The 19,004-nt window shown below is 46.8% G+C and overlaps 1 protein-coding gene across 10 annotated transcripts in view; it reads left to right on the top strand.

The window, feature by feature from the left end:
- The window catches only part of EPS15L1 (epidermal growth factor receptor pathway substrate 15 like 1), a 2,005,341-nt gene that overhangs the window by 1,372,966 nt on the left and 613,371 nt on the right, over positions 1-19,004 (top strand). For all 10 annotated transcript variants that reach the window (XM_069649173.1, XM_069649176.1, XM_069649175.1 and 7 more), the window contains one exon: positions 11,256-11,388. In XM_069649173.1, coding sequence (XP_069505274.1) covers positions 11,256-11,388 — 133 coding nt within the window. The remainder of the gene's footprint in view (positions 1-11,255; positions 11,389-19,004) is intronic.

Below are 19,004 nucleotides of genomic sequence, written 5' to 3'. Positions count from 1 at the left end.
GGTCCTTTCTTGCAGAACGAGGACTGCTTGGCACAGCGTTGGTAGAGTGTGGGGCAGGCTCAGCAGAGCGCGGAGCTGAGGCTCTCAGATCCGAGTGGAACGAGGTAACGAGGCAAGCAGTACGGAGGTGAGCGAGCAACAGGGTAATTCGATTGCTTGGGGTTTTTAGGGTCTTGCGGATCCAGCTCAGATACGGCACATTGGCTGGAGACCTCGCTTGCCTTGCCCTGTAAAAACAGCAGGTGACGTGGGGTGCGGTGTGCGGCAAGCCAGTTAGACGCCCACCATTATAGAACTGCTGGAGCTCTGATGGAGCTCAGAATTCCAAGAGCTCAGGTTACATGAATATAGGTATTAACAAGTGGCGCTGAGAGGGGGAAAAAACTGTTATGACCACACACACACATTGAGATCATCATCATTGGAGCACTAGAATAGCAAGTGTGACTACTCTTCTGGTCTGTGGGTTATTGAGTGCAGCAAGCAGCGCTACCCTATTCTGAATACTAGGGTTCTTAGGGCGATTGTGGGCTTTTGGAAGCCTCTGAGCTGTCAGACCATAGCCCCTAATGGTAACATTAGCCGGAGTGGTAGAAGAGGCGTCCTTGTAGCCTCAGCTGCTAGTTAAGGGACTACAGTAGGAGTCTGTATCCTACCGTCTGCTTGTTATGGTGAACATAACACTCGTGAGTAGTAGAGAGAATAGCATGACGCTTACCCTGCGTAGTGGTAAGGGTAGCAATAACAGTAAAAGGTAAAGCGGCTCTGAAAGCATATGAGGCGGCAGGGAGGCTGAGTGACAAAGGCAATGAGGCTGGGACCAAACCAACTTTGTCCAACGCTCACACGGAGCAAGTCTCTGCATATCATAAGAGGAAGGATATGCAATCAGGAGAGATGATGCAACACAAGGAAAGGCAGCAAAATTCAACGCACTACAGTACGCTTATGGATGAGTCGGTTTTACAAGTGCCGAGGATCCCGCTGTACTCAGAAATAGTGGGAAGGTCAAATACAAACATAACAATACCTTTTCGAGGAATGCAGAATCTCAACAAATAATCCCATGTTACCTTTGAAGAATCAACATTGACGGGGGTAGGGGGGTGCATGGAAGTGATAGAGGATGCCAACAACTAAGAGGGGAGGGACAACATGAAACAACGACCTCCCTAGCCAAGATAAATGCTGTAAAACATATACAAGAAACAAGCATAAATGACAAAACAATATTGGAGCATTCCTTCGAGCAACTGTGTAGTGACATGGAAGGGATTATGGAAAGCACACTTCAACTGTTTCCAAATTGGGGAAATATCCCTAGGCACCTACCCCAGGGGCCAGGGGGGAAGTCAACTAACAAGCCCTCTGAACAGTACACTACAAGAACCAGGAAGAGAGTACCCAAGGATAATAAGTGGGCAGAGGCAAGTAGTCAGCGAAAGCTGATTTACACGTAAAACATCACAATGAGAAAACTCTAACATAATGCAACAGATGGACACGTTGGGACCAGCATCCATATCTGCCTTGCACAATTAGTGTTGGAGTCTCTGTTGTGCCTATACGACAACATCAAAGAAACTGACAAACGAAACACAGGGAAACTAGATCTGCTGGAACAAAGAATGAAAATACTGTTGGTAGAAGAAAAGCAGGTAACACACAAGCAGGCCCCCCCTGCTTATGGAGTGGGAGGAGGTGCAGCACACTAAACATGAAGCTCATAGTTGGCATGTGGACTGAACAACAGGTATGGGAACAATCACAGGAAGAAGGCCCTCCAGACTCTCCTTCACCCTTATGTGAGCAGATGAACGCAAATAGCACAGAAGGGGTGGAACAGGAGAGGATAACACAATAAACCTCCCTACAAGGAAGGGAAGAACTGGAAACAGCAAATGAAGAAACAGACGCCACTGGTTCGAACGGTTTCTGCGCCAAGGCACCTAACACTACATTGAGGTCCCACATGGGGTGTGGCCTCTTAATGCGCGGGTAAAGCCTGGACAGTCCTGCCAGATGTTTCTTGACAATCGGGTTGGAGGATGAGACGACCTCCTCCTCCGAATTTCTCTAGGCCCCTATGGCTGCCAGGTAAGTGCTAAATGTGTCCACTTGAACGCCTGAGTGTACGAGGTGAGCTGAGAAGGAGAGCACATCGTCCAGCGTGCAGGTAAGGGGGTCGATCTCCTTAGAGTCCGCCCAGTGACAGAACCGGCTCCATTTGCTTTTATATTGGCTCCTGGTCGCCTTGCTCCTGGCACCCTGAATGATCTCCAGGTTAGATTGTGATAGACTCAGGTGCTTGAGTGTGATCTGCTCAGGAACCACGCTGCGAGGGCTAACCTCTGAGGCCCTGGGTGGAGGACCCTACCCCCCTGCTGGGACAGGCGAGGTGCCGGACCCAACGGCAGGTGAATGGGTGGTCTGTCGGAGAACCAAGCTTCCTTCATCTTGTGGACTACCTTGGGGATGAGAGGTGTGGGAGGAAAAGCATTTGCTGTCCTGCTCTCCCACTGAATCTGCAATCCGTCTCCCAGGGAGCCGGAGCCCAGCCCCTGCCAAGACGAAAACTGATGGCACTTTCTGTTCCTCCAGGATGCAAACAGATCCACCTGAGGATGGCCCTATGTTTTGAAGACCGCCTGCAGCACCTGGTCGTTCAATTGTCATTCGTAATTGTCCGCTCCAAGTCTGCTGAGCCTGTCCGCTTCCAAGTTGGCCTCCCCCGGGAGGTGGACGGCCGTTAGGTAGATGTTGTTTTCCAGGGCCGATTCCCACATGCTGACCGCTAGGCTGCACAGCCGAGGGGACCTGGTACCCCCCTGCTTGCTGGCATAGTACATGCTGGTGGAGTTGTCGGTTTGGATAAGGAGGGTCTAGCCCCCATTGAGCGGAAGGAAGATTCTGAGGGCTAGCCAAATGGCCCTCAGCTCCAGCCAGTTGATGTGACTCCTGCCCCTGCTGGATCCAGACTCCATGGACGGTGTGACTGTCCAGAGCAATTCCCCAGCCTTCTAGAGAGCGGAGTCCGTAGTGATGGTGGCCTGCGGGGAAGGCTGCCGGAAGGGCCTGCCCGTCCGCAGGTTGCAGTCCCTGGACCACCACGTGAGGTCCGAGTGGAGAGGAGGTATGCTGACCAGCCCCACTTGGGAGCCCCTCTCCTGATTCCATGAGACTACGAAGTGCAGCTGTAGTCTCCTCATCCGGAGGCTCGTGGGGCACGGAGATGAGGACCACCGCCATGATGCCCAGTAGGTGTTGGTACCACCAGGCCGAGGTCGCTGCTCTGGTAAGGAAATGCGTTTCGGCACTCTTGAGGGCCGTAATCTTGTCCCTCTCGGAGCTCGTATCCCAGATGAGGCCCAGGAAGATGAGGCTCTGCGTGGGCTGCATCTGAGACCTCTTGAGGTTGATAGTGAACCCCAGGTCGTGGAGAGGGTTCATAAGTGCAGAGGAAGTGTGTGTAAGCCCCCGGGCATCTTGCCCTGACAAGCCAGTCGTCCAGGTGCGGGTAGACATGGTGGCCCTGGGCCATGAGGAGTGCTGCCACTGCATTAATGAGTCTGGTAAACACCCTGGGGGCTGAGTTGAGGCCAAAGGGTAGCACCTTGTACTGAAAGTGACCGACCATGATCCTGAAGCCTAGGAAGGAACGATGAGGTTGCCAGATCTGACGTGCAAGTAGGCGTCATTCAGCTACAGGGAGCACATCCAGTCTCCTCTGTCTAGTGTCTCCGCAATGAGCGCTGGCGTAACCATCTTGAATTTCTGAAGAGGGAGGGAGAGGTTGAGGGTGGATAGTTCCAATACAACTCTCAGACCAGCCTGGTTCTTTTTTTGTAGGGCAAAAATCCTGAAATAGAAGCCGAAGCCTCTCTGGGAGGTTGGCACTTCTTCCACTACTTGGCTCTCGACGAGCGATCGGATCTCTGCCAACAGAGTTGCCGTCCCAATCTTGTGGAGTGGAGTGGAGTGGAGTGGAGTGGAGTGGAGGGAGGTATTGCTAGGCGGTACCCCTTGGATACTACAGAGAGGATCCAGGGGTCCGTAAAGTTTCTGTGCCAGAAATGCATGTGCGAGGCAAGCCTGCCACCCACGTGGACCTGAAGGGATGCGTCATGCCTTTTTACCAGCTGAGGCTGCTGCTGAGGAGGGGGACTGGAAGAAGCCCTTGCACCCCCAAACCCCTTTTGTTTCTTGCGCTGGTGCTGCCTTGACGAGCGATTAGGTTGTCTGGACTTCTGTTCCTGGAATCCCTGGAACCCACCAAACACGCGCCCCTTGTCAGAGCGTTGATGCGACTGGGTGTACGCCTTGGGTGTGGCCTTCGTCAGGATAGATAAAGACTTTGCAGTCTGTGAGCTGTTATTCTTTTGATCTAATTCCTCATCAGAGGTAGAGTGGAAGAGGTTGCTACCCTCGAACGGAAGGTCCAATATGCGATCTGGGGCGTCAGGGTTAAACTTAGTAGCCCAAAGCCAGGTGGTCCTTATGTCCATGGCGGTACAGATGGTCTGGCAAGAGGTATCGATGTGGGCCACTGTGGACTCCATGATGCCATGCACTACCAGCCTGGATTCTCCTAGACCTGACTTGAAGTGCGCCTAGCTCTGCACCAGAAGTTCCGTAAGGAAGTCTATTTCCCGCCACAACATCTGGTTAGCGGCTGCCAGCATGGCATCTGCGTTGGCCTGACGCAGGTGAAGGGAAGCGTTCGAGTACAGCTTCTTCCTGTACACCTCCAAGATCTTCTCCTCCTTGCCTAGCGGCGCCGAGGATTTGGTGGCAGAGGACGACTACATCTTAGAGTAGAGTGAGGCTGCAACGATCACCAAAGAATGCGGCTGGGGTTGCATTGATAACAAGAGTGTATCCCCCTCCATCTTTCGAAACTTGCCATTGAGGCGCCGATTGACGGGTTGGGCTGAGTGAGGCTTGAGCCACCCCTTCTTGGCCAGAGCCCCAACGTCTTTCTGCATCGGGATACCTGTTTTGGTAGGGGGTCATAGGGTGAGGACTTCTGCCAGGACCCCTTCCTCGGGCTGCTCAACCTCAGGTTGAGGAAGACCCAAATATTCTGCCAACCCTGCAAGCCTGTTGTGGAAGGCCTTCGCTAACGATGGCGTGTCAGGTTCCTCCTCCTCGTTTGTGTCCACCAGGGTGTCCAGCTTGTCCAGAGCGGGCGGAGGAGTGGGCTACATTGACCCACTGAACAGAATTTCTCCATAACCAAGCTGCGCTTCAGCAGAAACAGAAAAAGGGCTGCACTGGCTCCAGTGAACACCATTGCACCAAACAAAACTGCCTTTTGCAGCAACAAAAAGATGGCTGCACTGTTTTGCCAAGCGCCATTGGGCAAGATGGAACAGGAAGCACCCCGAGAAAGGCTACTAGGGTGTGTTCTTATTTGTCTTAAAGAAATGGAGTGAAAAAGCAGCGCTGCTTTGCTGCCAGCCTAAGGCCCCATTGAAAAAGGGGGTATTTGACCTTAAAATTATGCTGCTCTGACGCTATTTTTATCTGTTCTTCCTCAAACTACTGTTAGTAATAAGGCCCTGCCATGCCCATTCATATCCCCATTGTGCTTCAGCAAAACCAAGGATGACCTCTGAATGACAGGGTCTGTCAAACCGAATCTGAGAAAAATCAATAAACTTCATTTTCCATCGCACGGGAAAAACGTTCACTTTTGAGTTACAAAGTGTCAAGTGCCAGTAATTCAAAGAAACCCCAGCTCTGGGTTATGCCAATTTCAGTGCATAGGTGGTTCAAATAAACTACTGCCTAAAAGAAAATAACTATAGCTGCAAATAGTGTGGGAATCAAGATAAAAAGTCAAAAACCGAATTTGAAAGCAAAGTGCTAGCAGCTTGCACTACATGTGTAAAAATAGGCTTTGCAAACTAAAGGAGAAAAATGCTTGTTTGAGAGTACTAGGTTAAACAAAATGCGTCTTCTTGCCTAGCAATGTGAAACGGGATTGTACCATGAAAATACAATGTATGAAATGGTTCTATTCAGTAGGTTTTCTTCCAATTCGAGCAAAAATAAATAGTTAAATCAAACTTTAGTGGCTGCATGGGGGGGAGGAGTCAGCCCAAGACAGGTTTCTGCTGAGAGGATGACCGAAAAAAAAGGGGCCCTCTCAGGTGATACTAACACCCCAGCGATAATTACTAGGTTGGACAGAATCTAGTATGGGCTGAGCCCTCTACAATGGAATTTCCAGGACACAGATGTGTGAAGTGGAGAAGGGGCAATAAACCTTCAATCAAGCTGGGAAAACCCCATCCTCTATCTGGGGGAAGTGACAGTTGTGTGGTAGCTGAAAAGAAAAGAAATGGGCCGGTGTAGGACAAAGGATGCCCATTTGTTTCAAAAGACTATTTTATTAAGAAACTTTAAAGACGGTTATCTTTGCAACAGGACTTGGCAAAAATGTATAAATGTAGTAGTTTAAATGTGATTTTTGTGGCTTTCAAATAAGATGTCTTGGCTGTCAATAGCATGTATGGGACACGAACGCCAGACAAATGTGAATCATGAGGAAAGGCCACATGATGGTATGTTAAAAACTAACAGAAAGAGGCCCCATGATAGTATGTACGCACGAGTAAAGTCACATAATTCTGGGCCGAACATTTCACACTGAAAATGACCAACGATTATTAACGCACAAAACAATGTCTCCCAGATTGCAGAGTTAGACTGCAATGGTCTGCATAAAATATGTAACCTGTTTATGTAATTTGCTAAGAGACATCAACCGTATAAATTTACTATTTGTGGCAAAATCGGATTTTAGGTAAAGTAACTGTGGGAGGTTTTTGAACATTGTAAAACTCGCATCATAAATCTGACATCCTGCCCTTGATATCCAACCAGCTGGGAGCAAGGCAGGGACTATCACCCCTGATCAGTCCAGTGGTTTAGAGGTGTGTTTAGCCAAGCCTGCCCAGCCATATACTTCTATGATGTCACTATGCATTATAAATAAGAGTCCATGACAGGACTCTAAATACGGTTCCTGAATTTCCTGCTCCTGCGTTCCTGATCTTCTGCATTCATCCTGCCAGATTCCAGACCCCACTGCAAGGCCAAAGCATTGCTGCTCCTATTCCCAGCAAGGCCATTGATCCAGAATCAACCCACAATTCTCCCATTAAAAAGGGGAGAGCTGTGGTACCTTTTGCATCCTGAAATCAGACTGGCTTGCTGCCCACCAACTGCATCCAGCAGTAGGTGTGCCAACCAATGACCTGAATTGTCCAGCTGTTCGCTACCCGCTGACCAGACCTTGCTCAGCTGATTTCTGCCAGGTACGCCACCGTGTGGTGACCAGACCCTGCTGACTGTCCAAAAATCCCAAAACTAAAAAGTGGACTGTGAGTATAATATCCACCCCATAGAGACACATAGCTTAGCTTGTCTTGTCTTGCCTTTGTCCTTATCCCACTCTGAGTAGTCATATTCATACCCTGGTAACTTGTTGAAACTGTTGGAATTATCCTCGTATCCTTTCCTTAATGTTTAAGTGCTAGCGCCATCTCTTTTCAATTTTGGCTGGTGTAAATTATAAGCCCTTTGGTATATTTGGAGTAATCAAACTCATATCCATATATTTTATTGTTGGAATTGAGCACTGGGGTGACAAGGTTGACCTCGCGAATCAACCTTGGAGCTTACTGTGTTCCTCTTTAACAATATAGCGTAGATATGTTAGTGTAATATTTTCCTTTCTTTCATAACCGATTTTCACACTTTTAACTGCTCTATTTTCCTAAAAACAAACCTCTCTACCTTTCAAATCTCTCTCAATTCACAAGCTAGATACCTATTTCCACCTCTATATTGTCCCTGTGATATAGATCTGTTCCCCAACCCAACACCTGCACTCCAGATTCGAGTATTTCAACCGTTTTTCAAAGAAACCGTTTTTGACATTTTAAACAGGAATTGGGTAAATTGCAAATTTTTTAACGTGTCATTTGGCTGTAGCTGTTTTAACTTTCCTCTCATTTGCAAATTGTATGCTCCTTTTTGATCCTTGGTATTATGATTGTTACTGTTTGTGCATTGTTGCATTTGTGAGAAATCATATTTAACTCAAGTTTTAAACCGCACATTAATTATTTATTTGCCGTTTCCGAGTATCATTTCATGCTATTGCAAAGGGTTTTGTGAGGGAAGGTCGGATTTTTATACTGTTTGCTCACTCTTATTCCTGACTACCTGCTGCTTCTTTCTATCAACTCAGAATTCGATTATTTGTGGGTTGAGGGAACATTGCAGGGGGAAACCTTAACTTTGGTGCTATCTTTCCTAAATCAAAAAGTGCTCCTATTCAATTGTGCAGTGTATATGTTCTAGGAGAAGGTTAACCAAGTGCATTGATTTCATTTTCATTGTAATTATCCCGCCATTGGTGATTGCTGCCCCATATTAAAAATGGTATGATTTTTTTGAATTTTAAAAGGAAATAAAATATAGCATTTTCACCAACCGGCCTGGTTCATGGTCCATTATGACCTGGGGTATTTGAAAAAGGGGGTATGATACAAGTTGTGTACCATCGCAAATTGAATTTGCATAAAATAAAGAGAAAGGCATATCAATTGAGCGCTGCATCCTAGGCTGAGACCAAGACGTGTGTCGCCTGATTGAAATCCTAAACAGCGCCATGGGCTGCGGTGTGGAGACTGGAGCAGGAGGCTGCTGCGGAGTCTAGTGTGGATCCGCCTGTACTGTGGGAGGCAGGGAAGCTAGAATCGAAGGGGGCGGATGGGGCCGGCAGGGGCCGTGCTGGGGCCTGTGGCACCGGACCCATAGGGGGAATGACTATGGGCGCCGGTGGAGTGACGGGTGGGAGCAAGTCCCTTACAGCATCCCATAGGATGGCCCCCATCTGGGGCGTTTGCATCAGCGACAAGAACGTTTTCGAAGAACCTGTCTTTGGAGGCAGAAGAGGAGGCAGGGGATATTAACGGAGTGGCTGGGGGCTGCTGTGGCCAGAGCACACTCTGTCTAGTTAGCAGGGGAAACCTGCCCTGCTGATAGACAAACTGTAGGCCACGTACCTGATTGACACCAGTCCCACCTAGAAAATTGTTCACCTGCCTGCTCTATTCCCAGGAGTGGCATCGGACGAGCGGCCATGTTTTCTGCCATTTTGTCGAGCTGCGTCCCACGTGCCAAAGTCGTGGTGCCTGGCTCCCTGGGCTGGGCCTCCTCCAGGACTCTTGGTTTTGGAGCATGAGGCCTACCCTGCACCTCATGGTCTGGGCCTGGAAGGCGTGTTCCCCTTGGCATTGTTGCCGGTAGTGCTGCGTGCAGGCGCCCCCTCGGGCATTGAGCCAGTAATAGGGCACTGCCCCTCGGGTGTAGACTCGGAAGAACCTTTTCATCCCTCAGCACTGAGACTGGTAGGATCCGAAGATCCCTCAGCCGTAAGGCCGGTAGCTGGATTAGCCTCGGTGCAGGTGACAGAACCCAAGAGGTTCCTCCAACTAGGACGTTTCCTTGGGAAGGAGTTGCTCCTATGGGGTGCGATGTAAAACAACGGCCCTCCCTTGGGCCTCGATCTCTGTTTGATGATTTTCTTCAAGTCCTCTGGATGCGACCCTTCGAAGAGCTCCCTCTACCTAGCTAGCCTGTTCTTCAGTGCACGCGGAGTCAGAGCATCGCACGCGGTACAACCTTGCCAGCCGTGGTCGGGCCAAGGCAGCAGAGGCAAAGAGCATGGGGGTCAGATGTAGAAAAGGACCCCTTGCTGGCTGGGCACCTGCTGAAACCCGCTGAAGTCGACATGCGCTGTGGAGGAGTCTGATGCTGGAGGATCAAGTACCTAATGACAAATAAAGATGAAAAGATAGGAGAAGAATCCGGGGAAGAGCGCGTGGAATTACATGGCAAGGCCAAACCCAGGAGCGCTGGTGAAATCAGCCCGTTCCAGTCAATGCGGAAAAGGGAACTGAGGAGTGTCGCTGGTGGGCGTAGTCAGGGTAGCGCATGCTCCCAGGGCCGCACCCCTGGGCGCCTCTAGATTTAAAGGGGATGAAGGTTTTTTCTGTTGAAAAAGGTTCTGTCTCCTTGGAAGGGACGCTCATGCTGTATGGAGGAAAGGGGACGGGACATATGAGTACGAGTGTTGTGTGATATTATCTTATGCTTCATTTTTAAGTGTGTGTTTAATGCCTGGAAGAAATACTGTATTTTTATACATTCCTGTCTAAATTTAATTATTGTGTGGACCCATTGTGGATCCCTGACCCCGCTAACACACTCCTGAGAATAGCCTCGATTGCTCGCCATGTTTGCTTTGATTGGGTTTTGACTAACTTCTGAGAGTTCTCTTCACTATAACTAGGGTGTCCTCCTAAAATATGTCCACAAGGCAAGATTCTAGAAAATCCATTGCTACGCTAATAACCTGTGGTTTTTATTTGCTAAGAGTTTGTCTAATGCCTAAACACATTATTTGTATTCATTCTGACTAACCTGTTCTTAACTGAACCCTTCCACACTCTCACCCCCCTAACTCTAAAGATTGCTGCTTAGTCACGCTTCCCAGATAGTTTGGGTAGACATTTGATTTTCCTGTTCACTAGAATAGGGTGGTCTCTCAAAATCTGTCCATAAATCGGATTCTGAAAATCCGTCTACAATTTATCTTAGACGCATAACCGAGGGAAGATGGGTTGTTGAGGAAGGGTTCTGTGTGCAGGCTTACCTGATCCACAGACCTGGCCCCCAAATCCTGAGACGCAAAAAAGGATTACTGAATGTCATGCAATACTTCGTTGGTCAGTTTCAAATGTAGCATATGTACACCCACCACCTTCGTTCAATATTCAGGTATAGCCTCGGGAATGAGTTTAGATTTCAGGAGAGAGAGGTTTTTTATGAAGGTGCCCCCCTAACACTGTGCTTAACTTGGATATGGTATTTCACCTCGAAACTCAACTTGAGCGCTCTCTATGATCTCAAATCCTGGGTCTTCCAGAATTCCTGCCACATCATCCTCTGCAATCACCAGAAATATTATCTTGGCTTTATCTCCTGGCATTTTCTACCTGATGTGTCATACTGACCCTGTGTCTCACCCACCTCATTCCACTACAGTGAGTGCTGAATCATGCTCTTTCTTTATTCCACTGCCATGGAACGCTACAAGTTTCAATACAATCTGTTGTCAAACGTGGGATCTCTCATGTTAATTTCAGCTCCTCTTATTTTCTCTTTCTAATCAGCCCCCTGCCACTGACCCGTTTGCCTCTTCCTTTGGAGGGCAAGGATTTTCAGACGATCCTTTCAGAAGCAAACAAGACACTCCAGCTCTTCCGCCCAAGAAAAATGTGCCTCCCAGGCCGAAACCTCCAAGTGGTGAGTGTTCTATTTGGCTGTGCAGAATGGTGGTGTTGTTGCAAATTGCCTGTAGTTCAAAAGCCAGTTGATCTCAGTGTCTGTAGTACAAAGTGACTACTTATGGGTCCAATGAGCGCTCATCAGGTGACAATTCTCGATCTGCTCTGAGTTTCTTTTGGACCTTGGATAAACCTCAAGCTTAGAATGTGAGACTAAAAACAAGATTTTTATCTGTTGAAATATCTTCAGACTGGACTGACAAATGTTTTCATAACCACTTTGCAGTGGTGAGGAAGCAAGCGGCTTTGTGTGTAAACCATTATGGCATCATTTTCATCTGTAGTGATGTCCGTAGCACATAAGCAGAGCCGCTCAAGTCTCATGACCATGGTGCCTTTTTTCACACCCACAGGCGATTGCTCTGGAGCAGATGCTAGTTTTCAAGTTAAATATTTCCCTGTGTGCTCTTAGATCTTGGAGCTTCAAGCTGTATAGAGACTGCAAGAGCCAGATGTCATTTACCTAGGGATTGCCTGTGGTGCCAACATCTGAGCATCTTGTGAGCCTGTGATGCTCAAGGCCTCCTAGGAGCTCATGGACCAACATTACTGTACTCTGCAGTTCTGGAAGGGGCAGTGTGTGCCCCCCCTGCTCATCAGTGGCATTCAACTCTGCATGCTTCCTACCCCGCTACCACCCATCCGTACCCAGTGCCTAAACAGCCATTGATTGCACCAGTCAATTGAGAAGGCAAAGAAGGAGTAATAGTTTGTTCTAAATGGTGAACCATCTTCCAAGCACAGGTCTTTTTTATCATCAAGAAAAATGGGGACACCATTACCCTGCTCCTGAGTAGGCCTCCACATTGGATGCATAACTAACTTTGATTGCAAGGGAGTCTCATTTCCCAGTGCCTCTTCTACTCTGGTGACGTGGGAGGCTTTCATGCTTGCATGACATGCTCAGACTGGTTCCTAACCCCCTTCAGTCAGGGCTCACCCAGTGGCTCTGCCCGCTGCTACATCGCTGTACAGTAGAGGTTTATCTATACCCCAACACCAAACTCCTCTGAGCTCTGTATAAATTAGGTGTTCATGTCACCTGTACCCTCTCAGAATGATGTTTGTGGTCTGGGGCTGGCCTAGAGCACTTGGTAGAAGTGTTTTGTAAAGCCAGGGGTACAGACAATTTGTTTGAGGCTGAATTTATGCTAAGGTCCGTTTGTTTTAGGAGTTGCGCATTCCTCTTTCCTACTGCTTTATAGCCAGGGATCTGGGTTATTTCAGTCTTCTAGCTCCTGTGGTGGTGAGAAGATCTCAAGCCCTTGCGGACATATTGTGTGGCAGGATATGCCAAAAGAGAGGCTGCAACCATTTAGTGAGGCTCTAACTCTAAAACGTTATTTTCCAGCTGTGTATTAAGGAGGTGGTCCTTAAGCAGCATTGCACAGCCGGGACCCAAATTTCCTCTTTGCTCATCCGACTTAGAGAGCTTGGTTGTATAGGGTTCCATTGCTGGGTCATGACTTACAGCTTTCTCAACATTGATTCCTGATAGTGATTTGAAGAAACCTGATGCCTTTGGCTGGAAAGTGTTTTGTGTGGACCTGTTATGTCTATTCCCCATGAACTTTGACATGGTACACCAATACCCTATCAGATGTTTCCAAGGAGTCTTCAAAGCACACGCCACTGAATATATGCAGGCGCTCATTCAGTGTATGCTAGCGGATGAAAATAAAAAAACAGATACACCGATCTTTGAAAACAATCCTTTATACAGTGGACTGAAGGGTCTGGCCCAAAACCACAGGTAAGTTCAGCCACTGTTACTCTTGTATGCTTTCTACCGGGTTTACAACTGCCATTCCAGGTTGCACCTTTTGGGCATGCCCATGATGGTGTAAACCTCTATGGTACCAATGCTCATGAGCCACTCAGAATATACACCTTGTATAGCTATGGCCAAGCCCTCTGACCTTGTAGCTCCTTCATCAACTTATTTTCTTCTGCAAGCGTGGATCCTTTTCTGAGCTGGAGCAGAGCGCCTTGGCTAGCAGAATCAGCAGCAGTACACATTTTCTGATTACCTAGGAATTATTTTGTGGAAGAGCCTCTTCGTGCCTTTCCTCTTCCTTGCCCATTCCAAACCTCTTTAATTTGTTTCTCGTTTCACTTTGTCCATGGGTGCATAATTCAGTCAATTTGCCAGGTATTCAAGCAAATTAATTCAGGCAAATGGGTATTGCAGGTATTTTCCTGATGCTATCGACTTCAGGTTCTGCACATGCCTCCTTCCAATCCATATCAGTAGCCTCTGCCAGATGACCATCACTACAGAATCATTGCCCAATTCAGGACGGATTTAGCTAGAGAGACAGTTGATTCAGCAGATGTCGAGAATGGATGGTGTTCCAGCCTTGGCTTTCTTCGATGGAACATGTTTCTCCTAAAGGAAACCCATCAAGTTGGTCACACTGGCCTAGATCTTCAATCCCTAGAAGAGGAGGATTAGTGTTAGGTTCCATATCCCAGTGCATCTGACGCATCAGAGATGTTTGTGCTTTGTGGTGGGTCAGAAGCACTGTCAGTTCAAGGCTTGCATTTTCCATGAGGATGTTCATATAGGTGTTGGTGCGCATTCCTTATCTCGACAGCTGTGTTGCAGAGCAGGTGTCAGGTCAGTTTCAGATGACGTGCTATCTCCCTCACTCATTGGGGTTCACACCTAAAATTGTGCAAGTCATCTTTGAACCCTCAAGATGTCCTCAGGTTATCTGGGCTGTGCTGGGTGCTTACTTTACAAAGACCTTTGTGAGGAGCCAGGAATGAGACGCGGACAAAGGGTACTCATAGTTTTGGCTAAAGACTTTTATTTGAAATCAAAAGGGGTTGGGGAAATGCCTTACTATCTCTATCCTAGGAGGTATTTCCCTACCTCAACCAAAAACTAAGGGGTATGTACATTGTTAAGATGTCCAAAGTAAAACGTATGTCCTGTGTCCGAAATCCTATTCTGGCCCTCACACTCTGCAAAGTAACTCAAATGTGTATAGGAAATTCTCTGCAGATCTCAAGGTGCACAAATGTTCCATTCAAATGAAAAGTTATAACTCAACAAAAAGTTCCAAGTTGACAATTTTCAACGTACCCAGGAATGACTCAATATCAATATGCACGTTTCTTATAGCCCAAGTGGTATAGCTTCTCCCTCTTGGTGCACACAGAGTTCTTGGGAAAAATAGCTCTTTCAAAACAAAGAATTCCAAATAGTTCACGATCCTCAGGCATGTGACTTCCTTACGGATTCTCCTGAACTTAACACACACTTGATTTGCCTGATATATTCTTCTCTCTGGACTTTCTTTTATAGACTTTCACACGTTTCTCTTTACCTGGTATACTCCCCTGCCAGGACTTTTATATCACAACCTTATTACAATCCTCTGCTGTGCTGTTATTTGTGCTTTGATCAGCTTTTCGGCCTGACATGCAACCTGTCATCCACTGCACCTCTGCTGTGCTGGTCTTAATTTCCCTCTGCCTTTCTCTCATGGGCAACGAGTCCTTTCTACGGCTCCTGTTCCTGCTGGGCAGACTAGCCTCTACAGCTTTTCCCACAGCGTCTTCCCCAACGTTCCAGCAGGTACTAGTGTAGGTAACTGCACAGGTCAGCGTCTCCAGCTCTCTTGCCTTGCTGTCAGCTGTCCGGGTTTTAAATCTCCCGGTCTGATTAAAGAGTTTCCAAAGACTGGACCGCAGTGTAGGCTTCCCGGTCTTATGATGCTTAATGAGCTTTGTCTGTTCCTCATCTCGGTAGTTGATGGAAGATTCTGTATGTATTGTTGAGGAAGCTGGTATTCGACTTTCTCAGGAGTAATCATCATTGCTGCGTGCCTCTTACTCGTCTCAGTAGTTAATGTCTTACTCTGATTTTCATGTTGGGGAACACCAATACTGGCTCTGGTATATGGATGAGGATGAGTGGTGCAATAACCCATTAGGGTTTGAGGAATTGAGGGAATGGGGGTGGGGGGGTATGTGACCTTTCTCAATGGCGCACTCCCTTCTCCCCGAGGGTGGCCTCCCCCAGGCGGTCCTCCCTCATACAGCTGCCCCCATGGTCAGGATCAGGTAGAGGCTACAATCCCCTGACCACATAGGGAGAGACTACCTCAAGGAAAGGAGTGAGGATATCAGTAGATTCATCATACCTTTCTGTCACCACAGAGAGAATGGCAACTATTTGCCAAACTGCGGCCAGTTTCAGGCTATAGTGTGAAAATCTGGTAGCATCTTTCTTCCTAATGTTGGTCCTTCTGGCTTTGTCTATATTTATGCTTCCACAAGTTTGATTGCACATAGTGTTTCTATAGTGGTCACACTTGTACAGCGGCCATAGGTTTCCCCGGAGCATGATCAGGCCAATGATTTGAATGATTAGCTATTTTCTATATTCAAATATCTGCAGCACCACCTTCTGGATATTTTTTGTGAAAGTTCTTGATCCATGTTTGCTGTATTTCCACAAATGATCACAAATTACACCATTTAAATAAAAACGAATTCCATGTCCTAAATGTCATGTAGTTCAACCTTACAGGCATTCCACTGGTTCTCTAACATTGTGTTAATTCCTATTTGGTGTTGAGGTATACTAATGTTTGACTTGAGACCAAATTATAGAAAACCAGATACGATTGTGAGGTAATAATATTTATTGGGGAAAATATCATATTTAGATGAATAAGGGACAATCACTCATTTACCATATATGGAGGTAGCAGGATGAAAAAAATCTGTAAAATGTTACCCCTCACGTTTATCCAAAGAGAGAACTCCTACTCTGATAGAGGGGAAGTACTATAATATACCACACACTAGAGTAGGTAGCCGAGTCCTCATCCTACCTCCAAAAGGACACCTTAAGTCTCTGAGATTACTTTATATTGGAAATCAATCCCATAGGCGCTACCTTTTTCAGATTACTTTTATAATGTAAATTCTGCAAATCTCTCAAACATTATATATAAAACACACCATTTATTCAAACAATGTATTACTATGAGTACAAATTTAAAATGCATACACAAAATATAATTCTACAAATATATCTGTGTAAAATGCAATAAAGTGCTCCAAAATAGCATGAAGTGCATAATGCATGAAAAGTGCAAACAGATAAAGTGCAACAGTATTTCATAGACTGAATGAGGATGTAGTATATGAATATCTTATCATCAAGCTATATACTCAACACAGCTTTGTCTCACGGTCACCTAATTGTCACATGAAAGACCTACACACATTTGTAATCGTACTTGGACACTCAAATTTAACATATACAATGTATAAATGCTAGATCAGTACATAACCCTCTAGGAGTCAAAATCCCCCACAGGATGGAAAACGACTTGATCTCAGCATCTGGTTGAGGGAACTACGAGACTCCCTGACTCTGTTGGAAGATCCTACAAATTATTGAGGTATCCCTTCACAAGACAACAACCTAAGGGGATCCTAAACAAAGCCATGACTTGAGAACGATGCATCCCAAGACCAGCCCTCAACATAGGACCACTAAGCCGTCCTACAGCAACTGAATACAGAAGTTGTTCGCCCCCACAAGAACCAGCCTAGGTTTAGCTCGTTTTAACACTACACACTACCTGGATCTGTTGAATAAGAATTGATATGGACTAACTCTCCTGAAGAATGTTCACTACTTAACACCTTTAGAACAGAAACATGTCGAGATCATGACCTCTGAATTCTCACAGAGGCCCAACTAACAGTATACGGCAATAACGTGACTTTTGTGTGCATTGATATTGTGTTTGTGACACTCATTTTGTTTTTGAACAATGCCAACTTTAGGCTTTGTGAAATTCCTATAGATCTTTTCTATGTAAATAAGAGCACCCAATGCACAATAATTATATGTTTGTAACCAATTGGATGTTGATTTAATTTCATTGTAAAATTGTTTGAACATAATAAAATTGTTTTTACTTTTAAGGACTGTTGTATCGCGCCACCTTAGGAAGCTTAACCTGTCACAATAGCTCAATTATACTAAGATGGGTGGGCTTAGCCAGGTTTTTTGCATAACAGGCGAGGGTCTTGGAGCTGAAACTTGTAGTCGACCACTGGACTGATGACCTGAAGTAGAATTCGTACAAGGATGTCCGAGCAACTGCCAGAGCCGCTGAGTGACTGATGCATAATGGACACTGAATTCTGAGAGGCAGGGGGAAAATCTCTTGAAGAAGACCTCCTCCCCTGGTCTGGTGGACCAAATCAGTCTGAAGACCACCTGCATTTTGCACCACCCAACGAAGAGCTGTGACCCTCCCGGGTTGCAAACTCCTGATACCCTGGGACCTGTGCCATTTTGTGGTGCAATGTCTTGGGAATCGTGTTTTTGCCTGGAACCATGGGGGCATACTTCTGGCCTGCAGAGACTCTTTCCCTTTCATAGATGTCCCCTCAACTGAGTCGTGGACCAAGAACTGAAGAGCAGTCTACCGGACTAAAACAGTCGCTAACCCGAATCAGGTGAAGGGCTTCAATGCACCAGTGCTGCGAAGATCCACTGCTGTGCGTCCCACTGCTAGAGTGCATCTGTCTATTCCCTCCAAAGTTCCTTCTTCAGCTGCCAAGGATAAGAAGCCTGAACCTGGGACTATTGTCGCCTCACTTTGGGCACCTTCCTGCTGCACCAAGTTCATCATTGAAAACGTTCTGTTCCAAGCCTAGGTACTATCCTTGGTCTCTCTGAGTTGTTCTGGTGTTCTTTGAGGGCTGCATATAAGCTTTTACTTGCACCCCGCTCCAGGATACCTTCTGTCCCATTGAGGTGAACAACACATTGGGGTCTAACTTAAAAAACTGATACTTTACTTCTTAGATTCTGCTCTGTCTGCTGCTTACCCGTGTCTTTCCTCCTCCTCAGCCCTTGGTCACTGACCCCCAGCGTCCCACTTGACTCTGTGAGACTTGCCTAGTATAGGGATGGATTTTCAAAGATTAGTTAAGCAGGGGCTAACTGAAATTACAAGAGTGATCTAAAATTTGCTTATTAGTTTCAGTAGTTTCTTTCATTTTGTGTTGCTGTACATTGATCTACGGTATACTACCTTTTAATTCTTCTCTGATATTATTGTGTGACTAGTACTTGCGCGATTTACTTCTGAAGCCTTAGTTTATATAAAATAAGCACTATTTTTATATAACTTGGAGTTTGTCAGTGTTCCTTGAACTAAGCATTTGCTCTAAGCATTGTGTCCCTCACTACAGCCATTCTCTCTCCTTGGGCTAAGCCTGGCTGCTCAGCCATTGCTACCCAACCTTTGGGTGGCCCTGGCCTAAACTAAGGGCGTAACCCTGTCACCTAAGGTGGGCTTAAAACTCCCTAACAGGGATGAGTCCCGAATCACAAGAAGACCATAAAGAAGCCCTGCTGCTGCACCCTTGGCAAGACCGGTTTGACAATAAAGCACTGCTGCTGTCTGCGGACACCAGACTTCTCAAGAGCCTAGAGGGAACCAATGGATCAGTGCTCCCTTTCCCTAATCTCGTGGACACAGCTGGATAGAAAATCCCTCAGTATCCTCTGTTCCCAGTAGAAACCGT

The sequence above is a fragment of the Ambystoma mexicanum genome, chromosome 1p (genome assembly GCF_040938575.1).
Source record: "Ambystoma mexicanum isolate Mex_15411 chromosome 1p, UKY_AmexF1_1, whole genome shotgun sequence".
NCBI classification, from domain to species: Eukaryota; Metazoa; Chordata; class Amphibia; order Caudata; family Ambystomatidae; genus Ambystoma; species Ambystoma mexicanum.
Note: the sequence above shows the minus strand (reverse complement) of the source record. Positions and strands in the feature narration are given on the sequence as shown.